Below are 17614 nucleotides of genomic sequence, written 5' to 3'. Positions count from 1 at the left end.
AGATGACATGGAAAATACTCCAATTGAATACCCAATGGTGTGACAGGTTATAGCGCTCGTTGGCCTTAAAATGACTACCGCCTTGAGATAATCAGAAAACCAGCAAGTTGGTAAGAAATAACGCTAGATTTTTCACGGACTACCATCAGTGATGAAAAATGATATCTTCAAAAATATTAACTTATTCATACTTACTTATTTCCATTGACACTCAGCTTGAATATGAGCTCTTCACCGATAATGCAATATTTAAAAAAACAGTCAGCTGTCGGTGAGGGCTGTCGATCCAATTTAAAACTTTTAAGTAGTCTTAGATCTATTGGCACTCGACGACGAGACACATATAAATTTATATAATATGGTCTCAACAGAAAAATACTCATAAATGTATAAATCTAGTATTTGTTGCAGTATACTAAGCAGTTGTAGACATTTTGATTTTAAGTAAGTGTTTCCAAAATTATTTTAGGCAAATAAATTTGGTCTAAGTTCTTTTATAGGTCGAATTACTTAATAAAGTTTATAGTTAGAGTCAGCGATTTTATTAAATCCTAAAAATAATATTTACTATCAGAACAGCATAAATTATATTATGAAATGTATAACTTTCAGGTAGACATAAATAAATTATTATATTATAGTTAGTGAAAAGCTTTTGCAACTGACAGCTAGCCGATAGTTACTCTAATTAATGCAATTAGGGTAGATGCGTGAGTAACAAGTTTTCATATACCCTCAATGTAATGCTTAAATATTGAAGACAAATTTATATGATTAAATCCTATTGTTATCATCATATTTTTAATCATTTTATTGTGATTTTCTTTCGCTACGCATTAACATCTAAGCCACCTTAGTTTTCACATAAAGTGTTATTTATTCATTCGAAATTTTTATGAGTGCCTGAGGGAGTATGATACGATCTTAACTTGGCTATAAACAATGTTATAGATAAATAATTTTCTTTCTTTTTCTTAATTATACAAGTACCAGATGAATTTTGAAGTAAGGCATATGTAGTTATGTGGTGGTATGTATAAGATGGTATAAGTTATGTCTAATTAATATTAACCCAGCGCTATTTCCTATTATGTAAAATACCATGAGGAGAGTATGGGGCTCGGTCGACAGACGTGGTATCAATGACAGACCTAAATCTATATTATTTTTGTATGAAAAAGGTTTTATACACTATACTGATTTATTTTATTTAACTGTAACCAAGGAATATATTTTTTATGGACCAAATGAAACATAATTGAAGGGACTCGCGAAATCAATCTCACAATAAAGAAATATATCTCTCTCCCTAAATTACAAAAAATAAGGTCCGGGAAAAAGGTAGCCTTGCGTATACTTAATCAACTAGAGATCCGAACTTCATTTCTCTCATTACTATAATATATCCATGCATGTAACATACTTTAATAAATCGAGGATAACAATAGTAAGAAAGGTACATAGATATAAGGATGGTCGCCAACTGTGTTATTTGTTTAATGTCACAATATCGAACGTTTGAAATGTGAAAGAATAGAAAGAGACTCTCTTGTACTTGATGAATAACATTTATTTGTAAGGTCCCAGTGACGCAATCGTTCTTGGGTGCTCTATTTGATAGCAAAAAATTCTGAAAATAGATTTTTTCTACATTCTTTTTTGTCCCATTGTAAGTACAAAGTTTATTACGATACTATTACATCGATTGAAAATGATATACTTAAAATCATGAAACTGTTCAAAATTTAATCACATTCATAGTTTCAGATTATTTTTAACACTTTACTCTTCATACCACAAATCAGCGTTCATAAATTGAATATCTGTTTTTGTCATAATTGTTATTATATCAAATTGTGTAAAATTTTAATATGTCATATTATGCTTTTAAAAAAAATTCAAGTGTTAATGATATATTCTATTTTAACTTAGCTCCAGTCGCGGAGAAAACTTATAATAAAATAATATAAATTCACTGACTTAGCCACTGAGCCTTTAGGAAAAATAAAAACATTTAGAAAAACATTAACAGAAATGTACAAATGGCATTACAATCGAGGGACTTTTCGGTGGTATATGTTTTAATCTAATAAGTTTATAGCCAGTTCCACTAGGAATGCACCTCAAAATATTCAAGCATTCAAAATAGAATAAATTAATTCACATACATACATTACACTTATTTTATGGTCAGGAGTTGATAGCTCTATAGCTAGAACCAAACTTCAATACCGTCAGTTAATTGGAGAAGTAACGACTTTTTTTTTACAGGTGATAGGCGATGTGGTCACCCTGCAGTGCCCCCAAATGCAAGAGTCTCACTATCAAGTGACACAGATATAGTGCCGGGTACAGTTGCTAAATATGAGTGCGACGAAGGGTACGAATTGTTCGGAGCTCAGCAAAGGGAGTGTACACTGAGAGGAGACTGGACCGCGGAACCCCCATTTTGTGGTGAGAGAATTTATATTTCATTTCTGTGACCGTTAAGATATCGTTATAATGCAGAAAATAGAAAGTTTTCTTTCGGAGTGCTAATTGATTTAGATTTAAAATGTGATGAAAGAAAGGACTTTTCCCTTTTTCGAATGAAAGAATAATACTGGCAATGTGCAAGGATCATTGTATTTTCAAAGTCAAATAAACTTTATTCAGTTTGTCTTAAAATAAGCGCTTTTGTATCGTCACTATAAATATTGCTTTTAAACTACTGAACATACCATAGTATGTTCGGAAAAAGTAGAGCTCATGAGAAAAACATACAAGAAACTCAACGGCCACGCTTTTCATCAACAGAGTATTTTTCAATGACTGTAATATACAAAACAAAATAGTTTGTAAGGTGCTGCATTCAATATATGAACTATGGTAGTTAAAAGTGTTTTAAATTCCAAATATTTAATAAAAACTAATAAAGAATATACTGTTTAAATATAAATTATCCTATATTGGATGCATGACCCTTTAGAGCTTGAATTCACTATTGTGTAAGGATGCTTGGTGAGCATTATGGTCGTGATTATTGTCATAATTAGATATCGCATTCCACAAATACACTGTTTTGATTTGAAGGGCGCCTGAGCTGGTGAAACTAACCATCTAATGACTCAAAGTGTCGAGCACAGTTGTAATGCCGCTCAGAATTTCAAGATCAATTAAGAATCCAGAGCACTATTATAATCGGCAGCATGTATTAATACCTAAATACCTTTCCATTACCCTGCTTGACTCGTCAGCTCTCACAAAAAGACATAAACCATACATTTGCATGTTTAAACGACATTTAAAAGACAAGAAGTGGGCGGTTTTAGACATATTTAAATTTTGGCTTAAGGTGACACTAAATGCCAGCGACCTTGAGCGATATGAGTTCACGGCTGCCGGCTCGCCATCTAAGTATGTAACAAAGCCAATATTTTCAAAATTCTTGGGTGGAAATCAGATTATATGCTTACAATCATCGTTATTCACTACAAATCTGAATAAATGAACCTATACAAAAAAGTACATCAGCTATAAGGCTAACTTTTCTGAGAGAAGTACCAAAAAAATGCGTCACGCCATGCCAAAAATCTTGTTTAACTTCAAAGAAAAGTGGTTGTTCAAAAAGGCTCGGCAGTGTTAACTATAACCAACAGCAAGTATTAGCAACCTACAAATAAGACTTAAGGATATGTGTAACAGGATTAAGTAGTGTTCATAGCTCGAAATGCTATAATTTCACCACAAAACTTGTCTTAAAACATCATGTTTGCGTGTTTTCTGCTTACTCTTCGCCTTAAGCATCAGTGACGCAATAGGTTGAACCGTTGACTCTCACCACGGAGTCCCTGGTTCAATCCTCGTCCGCCATGTTCCAATGTGCTTTCACTTTTCCAATTCTTATGGCCTTTACATTTATTCGACGCTTTATAAGGTCAGCAACGCTCTTGTGATTCCACTGGTGTTAGAAGAGAGTATGGGCTGGAGTGATAATTAACTATCAGGTGACCCGTATGCTTCTTTGTCCTCCTCTTCTATAAAAAAAACACACCTTTTCAGCTATTCTAGAAAAAATAACAATAAAGCATCATTAGGGAAGTCATCTCTTAAATATAACACATATATCTTGCATACGAGATATCAAGATTACAAAATCTAATAGAATACTTAGTTTTTTACTTAGATTTATTTATTTTTGTACTTGGTTAAAAGTATTATACAGCCTCTTCATTAGTATAATTTAATTATTTAGTTCTAGCTAGTCAAAAGTCTAAGGGCCTCTTTCTCCACCTTCACGTATCAATTAGGTTAACACCACGTCCTCTCCTAATTATTAACCTGGTTACTTAACGAGTAACACTTAAATAAACTGCTATTAGATGTCGTTTAGTGAATATTTCAGCAAATTTCAGCGGTTACTTAAATATATATTATTAGATATTAAAATGAAGTTTTCTTTTTTAATATGTTGTAATTGTATTAGATACTGGTAATATCTAACACTTCTTTAATACTTCTCGTGTAAAGGTTGTTCATATCTCGCTTTCAATTTTGTCTATAGTAACAATGTACTTACAAACCCTAAATACCCAATTCAATTATATACTGCCTTCTATAATCCACGTTGGGAGGCGAACAGGAAAATGTACACTGAATTATCATGAACATTAATTTGCCATTTCGTCTAACAACTGATATTTGACGTTTAATTTCAATGAATGTGACGCATGATACGTCCATAATTAACTTTACTTAAAATTTATTTCGCACCGTGAAATTAACAAAAGATATTTATCTTATTAAATATAAATCCAGTGTCCTGATCTTATTACCGTGATATTAATGTGGATTCCTTCATGGAGTGCAGTTTAGATCAACTTTATAGATAGAATCATAGAATAGTTTTTATTTCGATTTTAATATTTTCTTTATGAGAGTTTATTGACGCACGCTTTGACAGTTCTGCTTTAAAACAATTTCATTATAACAACAGGGAGCATATTTTACGAAATAATTTTTATTTATGAAAATAAGGAACAAAACAAGCAGGACATTCAGCTGATGGTAATTGATACGCCCTGCCCACTACAATGCAGTGCCGCTCAGGATTATTGAAAAACCCAAAAATTCTGAGCGGCACTACGACTGCGCTCGTTATCTAGAGACATAAGTTGTGAAGTCTCATTTGCCCAGTAATTTCACTAGCTACGGCGCCCTTCAGACCGAAACACAGTAATGCTTACACATTACTGCTTCACGGAAGAAATACCCGTTGTGGTAGTCATAATCTACCCGGCATCCGGTGCAAAGGAGCCTCCCACTCCCTAATTCTTGATGTTATGAAATATTATTGACAAATGCATAAAAAACTATTTTCTTTATTATGTACAGAACAACGTCTGTACAGGGTTAGCTAGTTGCTTATAAATATACCAAAAAGGGCTGACATGACAAACGTTGTTATGTCCACGTTGTGCCAGATAAGTTAAGTAACCTGCGCTCATTGTATGAATTGTGGTTATGTGGTTGGTTGGTGCTAATGGTTATATATAGATTAATGTAAATTTTTAAGTAACCAATTAAAGCTTTACTTGAACATGGTGAACGGGGCCCTAAGCACTATATTTTTAATTTAATTACAATTATTGATTTAAATAAAACAATGAATGTCGTTCATGAACATATAATTAATTATCAAAGCCAAAAATTTTGTCAACCCTAATAAGCTGTCAGGGAACCAGATTACTAAAGGCCTACGTTAAGTACACATTTAAACCAATAATTGTCTACTTTAATAGTCTATTGTTCATTCATAAATGTTTGCTACCTCAATACAAGGATGTCATTATACTCAAGTACTGGCTTCAAAAAATCAATCAAGTTAGAAAAATGGTTATGTGAAGGACAGAGTGTATTTTTCCGATTACGGTTGCCGAGATGGAACAGCGTGTTGGATCGGTTTTCGTATCAATAACACCGGCGATGGTGCGAAATGCCACACAAGCCATATAGTTATACAGCGTTACTGTGGTTCTTAAATATTTGAATGGGCTTTTTATAAGGCCCAATTTAACCTCCTTTCGGCTTAATGGGTAGTTTTGTAAGACAGGATGTCTTATATTATTATTCCAGTTGGTAAAATTAAATTAAATTATTTAGCAAAGACCTTCCAAGTCTACTTAATATAGTCAAAAGTCAGAATATTAATATTCATTTTATATCGATAGCCAATTTATATCGATAGATTTTTGTCACCTCGGCGCCTTTGCTGCCGTGAAGCAATAATGTGTAAGCATTCTTTTGTTTCGGCCCAAAGGGCGTGGTGCTTTTCAAATTACTTGGCAAATGAGACTTAACATGTTTTGTCTCAAGGTGACGAGCGCAATTGTAGTGCTGCTCATAATTATTGGAATTTTCAAGAATCCTAAACGGCACTGTATTGTATTGGATAGGACGTAACAATTACCATCAGCTGAACGTCCTGCTCGTCTCGTCCCTTATTGTACCTTATTGTAAACGTATTTCGATTTTGATCCATTTAATTAATTATTCACAATGCAGGGACAAACGTTGCCTTCAGAAAGCCTGCAAACCAGTCGACAACAGTACGTGGAGGTGGTGCTGGTAACGGCAACGATGGCGAGAAGACCACGGAGCATGATGGCAAGAGATGTACAGAAACTCAACGCGAGGCGTCTCCGTGGTGGCAGGTCGACTTGTTGAGACACTACGCTGTAAAAGTTGTTAGAGTTACAACGAGAGGATGCTGCGGTAAGTTATCCAAAGTATTACAAAAAATACGTGTAGCACTGAGTGCCGGCAGAACTGAAAACTTCAAGATTAACGTTGTGCATTTTTGAATATTTTGGAATGGTTAGGGAATAATTGCTTTACTCTCAGTACCAATCTAATTTATGTGTCTGTCACTTTATTATTGTTATTTTATTGATGCATCTATTGTTCATCTTCTACGCTATCACCGCTACCATATTTATGTTCTCCTGGTGTCTATGTAGTAATACTCCGTGCGAATGACGTTAGAACAAATTAAGATATACTCGCGTCATACATAAGACAATCTCTTCTTCAACTTTGATTGCCTGGTACCAATTTTTATTTATCTAGACTCGTTCGCGGTCTGCTATATGTACATTGGATATATACACACAATAGCTGCGTCTCGTAACGGTGTCGCGAGTCCAGAGATTTTATATCATCTAAAAATATGCGTAAAAATGTAGAGGGAAAAGACAAAATTAAGTCACATAATAATAAGTGATTTTATAATATTTGAAATAAAAGTTCTCAAAAATCTTTTTACGAAATCAGACAGGCATCGGAATCATGTAATAGACTAATAAAACTACTAATACTAATTATTATTCCAATTATTCAAACTAATACTAAAAAACATAGAAGTGAAATCTTGCAATTATAAGACAACAATGGTTTGTTTAACTTTCAAATAAGCGTAGTAAGCTAAAACTTCATAATTTGTAATACGTTCATTACTAGGCAAGGGGTGTGGTTCATGCTCATAGTAATAAAAGTACTATTAACGTTAACAAGCTTATAACGCAACCAGGTGTCGGTAACGCGGTCGGTTTATTAATAATCGCTTAAGAAAAGCAAGATTTGTGCTTCAATAAATAAAATCGGCGGCACATCGTCTCATGTTATAAACGGAGTGGTCTACTATCAAGTAGTAGACTTTACCGGAACAAGCGTTTCATAACAAAGCGTGACGGCTTGGTCTCATACAATACCAACAAAATACAGTGCTCAACACTCATGAATTCACAAGAATTATAAATGTTTATGTGTAATATACATAGATATACTTTTTTGATAATTTTGTTTATCTTAAGCCACAACACTGTCCTTCCAATATATGCCGTGAATAAAAAAACTTTACTCGGAGGTTGAATAATACGATACAATACTTATAAGTATTAAAACTACAAAATACTAGTAACACATAATTACTAGGTCATTCCTTAAATGTTCCTTTTATTTTGACATCCTAATTTGAAATGACACTGTTTTAATAAATCTAATCTAAACAAAACTGTTTCATTCATTACTAGTTCTATTATGACTTAACTGTTCCAATTTTCTCCCGTCAATATAAGCTATCTCTGTTTCAAATGAATTGAAATGGAACTTTCATTACAGTCTAGACTTTTCCTTAGATAATTCTTTGAAACGTTAACGTGTGAATTGAATCAATGTCGGACGAGTAGAGTGCATTTCACAATCACACGTTAGTTTCTAATCTCTTCACATAGAAGGTTTACTTAATGCATCCAGTATAACTTGATGTACACATTTATTACTTAATATTAAACTTAGTCAATACTTATACTGAATGTTGATTTTGTATAAATTATATGAAATGGAAAACTTTCGCATTTTTGTATAAATATGACATGTATGTACGGCGATGTATATACCAGAAAATTGTGTTGTGAAAACCAAATTCAAAAAAATTGTTAAAAAACGTTTGTGTGGTAAAGGTTACTATAACATAAATGACTTCCTTAATGATACTATAGATTGGGACTGGAGCGTCCTTCCTATTAAATACTTAATAAATTTTACTGTAGGATATTATATTAAATAAAATATTATATTAAACAATTCTTATTATGACTTCTTCAATCATCATTTTATGGACATGCAATTATTTATACAAAAAATACGTCTTTCACATATTTTGCTTCGAAATACTATTTATATAAAGATAAAACATTGAAAACATACTTAATTATTTGTTAAATTGATTCCTACTTCATTACAATATGATGAAATATTAAAATCTTATTACATCGGACAATTATTGAAATCGCCGTCAACATTGAATTCGTCAAACAAACACGACGTCCCTAAAACAAATTAATTTACATGATTACAGCATTACGCATCAGCTAATTATACTAGGGTTCTCACAGAATGAATTAGTAGTTATATACAGTATACAGAACAGTGTTGTAACTAACAAACAAACACACGCCCGCAACAATTGACCGGATGACATTACGAATCATACGAAAACGCACACGCATGACGCAACCAAAGAGGCAGTGGACTTTTATTACTATTGAGCAATTAGTGTTATTATTAGTCTGAATTTCATAGTACTCACGCTACTCGTAAGCCATCCAAATAAACTGGACTTATGCAAGACAAAGTCCGCTACGATTAAATTGATTAGGATATAGTCGCATAAATTAGTTCATTTTATGCCATTTTTTAAATAGTAAAATGTAGGTATACTTTTTAAAATATTGAAGAGTAAAGTATACACAAGTATAATAAATCTTAGAAATTGAAAATGTGAAAAAATAACTTCAGACTCTATGTATTATAAAATAATTTTATACGAGGAAAACGGAGTTGAAAATTTGTATTTTCTGTTTATTATATATTAATTAACAGAATGAACACTTATAGGTGTGGTCGTAACAAATTTTACATGAAACATCTATACTAACCTGAAAAACAGTATTGGCATGTGAAATCACCCTTGGACATTCGCAATGCGTTGCTGTCCTTATCATAATAATATAAGATTTCATATAAACATCACAGAGGTCCAATATTGAATAAATTTAATTTTCAGGACACCAACCACTTCAGGACTTGGAGATTCGAGTTGGCAACAGTAGTTCAGACTTGCAGCGGAATCCCCTTTGTGCTTGGTTCCCGGGCACTATCGGTGAGTATTTAATTATTTCAATTATTGTTTCACCATCTGACCCGGTAAACGTTGTCTTTAGAGTTAAACTGTTTCTTGGACATTGCAACATTAATTTATTTTTCTAAAATAAACGTAGCCTAAGTTACTTCTTATTAGATCAGCTGACCTGCCAATAAAAGTCCCGTCAAAATTGGTCCAGCCATTTCAGAGATTAGCCGACACAAACAGACAGACAGACAAAAATTGTAAAAAATGTTGTTTTGGTGTATGTACCGTGTATCATATACATGTAGTAATAAACGGTTATTTCAATATTATAAACAGACACTACAATTTTATTTATATTTATCGTAGATTGTTGTAGAACGTTATCAATACAATATATTTATTAGTACAATAATACATTTCACATACACACTCACACACACAACGTCACACCTTATTAGTGTTAAGTAGGTACTACTGATAATAGATATGGAAAAGGGGGTACTTTTGACATGGGTTTTCGTCACCTAAAAGAAGGTCCTAGTCTAAAATATCATGTTTTAACTATACTTTTGGTAACAATATAAAAATTTTAATTTGAATGATTCAGAAAAATCTTAATGAGCCATGATCTTTATTAATATTAGAAAGACGTAGAATTTGTGACGTTGTAGGTGACAATCTCTCGATCTAATGAACGGATTTTGAAAATCCTGTTACCAAAAGGAAGCTACATTTTTTATGTGTGTCATAAGCTATATACTAATCAAAATATTTTTCGTGTTAGTAGCAAAGAAGTTTCTCTAGAAACGATAAGAGATTATGATTGTTTTGTATATTTTTGTATATATCTCTAATATATAAAATTCTCGTGTCATTTAAAACACCTACTAATATAGTTAGTAGCAAGTATAGTTATTTTGCCAACAACAAGTCTTTATCTATCTGCAGCAAACTGAATGCAGCAACTCTAGGTTTATTGACAGCACCAATTTGTAAACACAATAATTTTCTGCTTTTGGATGCTGACATTATTATGCTCTAAATGAGCATAATCAACACATAATGCACTTATTTGCCGATAAAATTTATCAGATTAAATTCTGAAACGAAATTGTAAAGTGATATTATATACAGGCTGTAGTCGTTAAGTTTACAGATATCAAAAAACTTTAAATTGATATCGAAAGTAAGTTACCTAATCAGTGAAATGACATTAATGATTTAAAAAAAATAAACGAGAATATCCAAATTTTATATTGAGCTATCTGCTTTGAATACAACGTTTTGTGTTTACTAAAAAGTAAAATCAATCAATTTAAAGATAGTTTTATTAATTTGTTAGGTTAATAAAAAGTACAAAATTAAAGCAACATATTAAAATAAGGAAACTAAAACCATGATCTTACCAGTAGTAGTGCACAGGATGCCGGCTAGATTATGGGTACCACAACGGCGCCTATTTCTGCCGTGAAGCAGTAATTTGTAAACATTACTGTGTTTCGGTCTGAAGGGCGCCGTAGCTAGTCAAACTACTGGGCACATGAGACTTAACATCTAATGTCTCAAGGTGACGAGCGCAGTTGAAGTGCCGCTCAGAATTTTTGGGTTTTTCAAGAATCCTGAGTGGCACTGTATTGTAATGGGCAGGGCGTATCAAATACTACTAATTTTTATATGAAAAAATCTCATACCAAATGTACTGGAGTGTTTAATTTAAAAAATTCGGTAACTTCTCGTTTGATTATTAATAAGTTATTGATGTCATTTTACTGATTAGGTTACGTGTTCTAAATCAGTTTAAAGTTTTTTGATAGCTGTAATATTGACGGAACAATCGCCTGGCTAAACCGAGTACACCCTGTATATATGTATAAAGTGGGGTCACACTTAAGTGCTCAAACCTCAAAATGAGGCCATTCATGTATTTCACTTTAAATTATACTTTGTATACGTAATAATTTTACAAAATTCAGTAACTCAGTTTCCTTATATTATTAAGTAAAATAGATAAACAAAACGAGTTATTTTTATGCTACAAGAGGAGAGCGATGGGGTAATAGCTAATAGATAAGTGATGTTGAGAATTATAAACAGTGCATTAACAGGGAGTGTGTGATCGCAATGCATACGACCAGTATATTTTAACAACTGTGTAACATAGGTCTCGCAATATTTTTTTACAAATACTACAGAATATAAAATGATTCGATATTAAACGTCACTAATAAGAATAGGTAGAACATCTGAGATACACAAATTGTCGAAGAACCTAGACCTAGCACACGAGGCTACTGCCATGTGGGATGTCCATTCAAAGTCAATGTCAAATAAACAATTTTATTCACAAATGTATTCAATTACGCTTAAATTAAGCGCTTACAATCGTCCCTATAAATATTTCTTTTAAATTAGCGAATCGGAATGTTCGGAAAAAGTTGCGCTTGTGAGAAGAACATACAAGAAACTCAACGGCCACTCTTATCAATCAAATAGAGCACTTTACAATGGCTGTAATATACAAAACAAATTAGTCTGTAAGGTGCTACATCCAATATATGAATCGTGTTTAAATAATATAAAATATTTCATAAAAAGTAAAAAGAATAAACTGTATAAATATAGATTATCGTATATTGGATGCATCAACAATAATTGTCCCAATAGTCGTTTCCCGAAAAAAATCTTATAGCAAAGAGCCTCGACCATTATCTCAAGACGCTCTCGCTTAGTAACTGGATTAATGGTCAAATGTAGAAGACAGCTGTTTTGGGATTCGAACTCAGGACCTCTACCACTAACCACTGGGCTATAGGGTTGTCATTATGTCTCTAATTACGTTAAAAGGAGTCGTAAAATGTAGTAATGATTATCTATTATATATTTTCAACACAATCTTCAAACTGCTAAGCATATTTCTCAACTGATCCTGATTTATGAGTGCATACAATTAGAATTTCATTAGAGCGATAATTAATGCGAAGAAAGTTGAAATCGTGTTGTGTTCGCAAACTCTCTCGCACCACTGAGCACTGGATGTACTTTGTCTTGGGAACCGGTATAGAAATGCATTTAATGATGCCATTATTCTCTTACGTAATCCTAATTAAAAATAACTTCAATTAGTTTTATAGCCAGATGTAGGTCGACCTGTTTACGTGTGAAATAATACGGTTCTAAGAAACACTCGGTCAGGTGAAATATCTAGTATTCTCATGCTATTTCTGTTATTTTTTGAAATAATAACTGGTTACATTATCTCTGGACCTATGATGACGTCACATCGTCGCTGTGGTACGGTGTGCAAAACAAGCATCACTAGGCTATTATTATTATTAAATAAATTGCGGTTTGTTTTTTCAATAGTATAGATTGATGTGACGTTGATTATTATTATTATGTAAAGACAATGAATAAATCTGGGTTAAGTAAAAAAAGTATTATTTTTATTTTTCTGGCAGCACTATTATAGCGACACAGAACAGGAGAAACCACAGAACTATGAACAACTTAAAGTCCAAACGTTACAATGAAATCTTCAAAAACAAAGCAGTGATAGCATAAAAATTTACAACAGACGATCGCGAGGGGGTCTAACGACCGTTCCCAATATACTATCTACAGATAGAGATAAATTACTACCTTCTACTGTCAATAATTAGCTGTCAATAATCTGAAGCCGTCCCAATACCTGATAAGTCATTCTTATCGCCTTATATTGGAACGCGTGAATTGCAATTTCCATACAAACTTCTATCGCTGGTAAGCTATACTTCGTCCCATTGAGAGACAGCGTGTACGGATAAGGTGAGTCACGATAAGAAAGTCAACGATAGTTTCAATTTTTACCTCAAGTAGGAGATAGACTGAATATTGGGAACGGCCGTAAGGGAACGAAAGGGGCCTTGACGTTCCAGCGAGGCACGTGTTGTCACTTAAAAAAAACTTCACGTTTTCGTAAAAGGGTGTTAGTGACGTAACAGAATGAATTAATTCGAGCTAAGAGCCGTAAATGAAATCCCGATCCATACGTGTAACGTTCATTTTTCGTTTGTCAATTATGTTCGGAATTTCACCCAGACTGATATCACTTTGTTTCATCGAAATAAAAAAGAAATGTTGATAATTTAATGAAATTGGTCGTTTGACGTTCTGCTCAACTTGCCATACGAATTTTGCCAATATCGATTTATTAGCTGTTCCTTTGATATACCTTTATTAAAGTCTCGTGAATTTACATTTGTGCATACGGTAAGATAATTAGTTCTATAGTTTTTTATATTTATTGCGTTCCGACATATGAATGCGCGGGTTGGACACTCTGCTTTGTAAAATAGTATCATAACATCCACGTGGTTAATAGTCGCTTGGATTCCAGCATCTTGCACAAAAACTAAAGATCATTCATCCAGCCCATTCCTTTATATTCTGTGGAATCATCATCATCACTGTCCAGAAGACGTCCACTGCTGGACAAAGGCCTCCTCCAAATATTCCCACGACGACATCAATTATTAAATTTTTCCATGTTACATTCCCGCCACGCACGAACTTACATCTAACACTACGGCAGTTCTACCAACTGAAATCTCTGAAATTTGAATGTAACTCGAGGACTCAGGAAATTCAGAAAAGTTGGATTGCCATTGAAACCAATAATTCCCCGTTTTGAATCCTACAATATCTAGTTGCACAAAATAGTTTGTGTAAGCGCATGCTCGTACAATAGGTTTTTCTCTTCCTGACGATTTTCTACTAATATAAGATATGGTCCTTGTGGAGTTTCACTAACAGGTGCTTTACTATTCCATAAAAACATATGAGTGTCTCCGCCAATAACAAGGTTAGTCGCCAAAGCTATTAACGTCTAAGCAATTTTTAAATTAGTAAGGTAACCAGAATGTCCCAATGCGATTAAAATATTCACACCTTCACCTTACAATTTCTTTATTTTACTGACACCTCAAATAAAGATTGAAAACAGAAACAATGACTTACTATATTATAGACGAGTGAACCTGACTCTACATATATATCTCTATATATAGATATCAGCGTATGATACTTTAAATTTAGTTTGTACATAAATATAACGGGCACCACAAACTCTAAAGCCTTTCTGAGACTAGCGCAACAAATAGACAAAAATTCAAATATTTAATTTTTGCCTTTGTTTCATAATAGTACAGAAAAAGGGTGATCAAACAGTTGATTGATAACTAATAGTTAATACGAAAAACAAAACTACCAGTATGTTATACGCGAAACAAATAAGACTGGTTCATAAATGAATAACAAAATAATTATATAAGCCTTTCTTCAGATACAGTTAAATTATTTTATATTATGTCACATCAGCAACTGCATCTGTATGTTCTTATTTGACGAATGCCTCTTCAAACTGTTCCATTCAATTCTATCCCTGGCGTTCCTAGACCATTTATTGCCGGCTATCGCTTTTATTTCGCCTCCCTTTCCTTTGTATTGTCTTCAACGTTTGCTTTATTGGATTTCTGTGGAACCTAAACATCATTTTATTGCTCCATTTCTCAACATAGAATATGCCCTGTCCATCTTCAATTAAGTTTCCTTAGAGTGTGCGTTACGGTCACCAATTTGTTATACGTTCTGAATACTCACTTCCATAGACCTCTGACAACGCTCGAAAAGGTTGAAGAGCTTCTTTTTTCTTGTTACACTCATTACCATGTTTCTCAATATAAGTGTCCAATTTCGCCTGCACACGTTCCCTATACAAATAATATTTTTTATTGTGTTGCGAGACTAAGTAACTGTATTTATCCTGCACTGGTAGAATGCCGTCTATAAATTGTGATTTACTGTGAGCGATGCGTTTCAATAATAGGCGTAATATTTAATAGAGATTATTTGTAATCTACAAACGAGCCCATACGAATCACAATACGTGTTCGCATGGTTGGTGTAATAAAAGGTTTAATAATCTCTCTAATTAATTTAATTACTAAATGATAATTTTAATATGATTATTCCACGCATTCGTAAAATGGATCTGATCCGAAGGACACAGACAGAAAAAATGACGGACTCCGAATGTGTTTATTTTATTTTATGTGACTGAAGATTGATTTATTTAATTCATTGGATGTGTTTATAATAGAAAGCAGTCTATGTTTCGATAAGGACAGTCACTATAAACAGTTCATTGACTCAAGCGCAATAAAACAGCTGATATAAAAATTTTGTTTATAAAATTTTATACATCATGTTCTTCCTTCGATAATGTTTGGCTAAGATTATTAAAAAATCAGTTTCTAAACTAATAAAATAGGTACAGATAAATTCAGAAATAATTCTTAATATACAAATAATTTCTATCGTATAGATCTATTCTTCTATTTATATATATCTACATTATTCTACCTCTATGTTCTTCTCTTCTTCGTCTCAGAAAAGTTTACTATGCTTATAACTAAGTAAAAAATGTTTCAGGAAGATATCCAGTGAACTGGGAAAATATGAATACTTAAACTAACATACTCGTAATAACTAAAGACTAAAAACTTAAACTAACTTTACATAAATACGTACAAATACATGAATAATTAATAATAATTATAAAAGGAGTGTGAGGCTATATTGGTGGATAAAGGATAAGAAAGGGAGAGATGGCAATTTTATATCATAATATACACAAGTATAACACTTAATCTCAAATTCAACCGAAGCTTCGAGCTGCTCAGAAATGGAAATAGCACATCGAAGAGACAAGAAAACGATAAACACTTTCTATTATAATTATTTACGATGGATAAATACTGACACGCATTATGTCAAACTCATTAAAATGGAAGTGAGATGCAATAGAATAATTATAAAATCGAGCAGCAGACTGTGAACAACATCAGTCAACAGGTCGCACATTATAAGTTTATGCATGAAGCTGTCCCTACCTACCACTAGACTGTACAAACACAATGTATAGTCGGTCTATTATTTTAATGGTAGATTTTTTATTGTTTGGAACGAATTTGTAATTTACGCATAGCAAGCAGTGTGCAACTTGTGTGTGCATTCAAAGAATTGAAGATTTCTATCTCCGAGAGAGCTATCTTTTCGCAGCTACGGTTAAATTTGAACCGACATCAAAACGAAATTTATCAGAATTATAAGATTTTTATGATGTGTTTCAAATAGTTTAGTGACAAATAGCTTAACCGATTATAGGAATTATAACAAAATATGTAGCTTACAGAATATTTAGGGTCTTCAAATAAATATTCGATATTGACTTGATATTTCAATATTTAAGTTTAACTAGGTATACCAAGGAATACGATGGTGCAACACATTCTGCAGTGTATGTTAAAGTCAGGGTAACTGTTAACGTTAAATTTGACTTAAGCCTTAACTATAACAGCGAATATAATGCAACTCAGCCTAATTCTATCCCACAAGTTCATCTCAAGAAAAGGAGTGCAGTAACTTAAGTCTTTACTTTAAACCCAAATCCAGCTTAGTTTGCGAATCGTAACAGACTCGTGGTTAAATAAGGCTATCGATTATTGCCGCATTGTGCAGAAGAACCTATTATCTGTGACCTACGTTACTAAAATTACTATTCTCATAAAATTAAAGTTTGATTTAGTTGATACAAAAGAAGTCTTGAATGAGAGATATGTTTGACTTTATTTAAGATTTTTTTATGTCGTGAAAAATAATAAAAAATGCACTTTAACAAAACACAATGGTAGAAAAATCTCCTATCGATTTCAAATAAGTATATCTATGAGTATCTCATTAATAAATGTTCGCCTCGCATATTCGCCGCGTATAATTAAGTTGCTTATATTAAATTATGTTGCTCTCTGATATAATAATATTTCACCTTGTTATAAATAGATTATGTAGTGTTATTAGTGTACAATATACTTGTTACTGACTAATATTAGAGACATTAAGACTCCT

General features: G+C 32.7%; 1 protein-coding gene across 1 annotated transcript in view; it reads left to right on the top strand.

The window, feature by feature from the left end:
- The window catches only part of LOC126978421 (sushi, von Willebrand factor type A, EGF and pentraxin domain-containing protein 1), a 102570-nt gene that overhangs the window by 53359 nt on the left and 31597 nt on the right, over positions 1–17614 (top strand). The window contains exons 2-4 of the mRNA XM_050827194.1: positions 2272–2454; positions 6544–6753; positions 9605–9700. Coding sequence (XP_050683151.1) covers positions 2272–2454; positions 6544–6753; positions 9605–9700 — 489 coding nt within the window. The remainder of the gene's footprint in view (positions 1–2271; positions 2455–6543; positions 6754–9604; positions 9701–17614) is intronic.

The sequence above is a fragment of the Leptidea sinapis genome, chromosome Z, assembly GCF_905404315.1.
Source record: "Leptidea sinapis chromosome Z, ilLepSina1.1, whole genome shotgun sequence".
Taxonomy (NCBI): domain Eukaryota; kingdom Metazoa; phylum Arthropoda; class Insecta; order Lepidoptera; family Pieridae; genus Leptidea; species Leptidea sinapis.
This window is presented reverse-complemented; position numbering and strand designations above follow the sequence as displayed.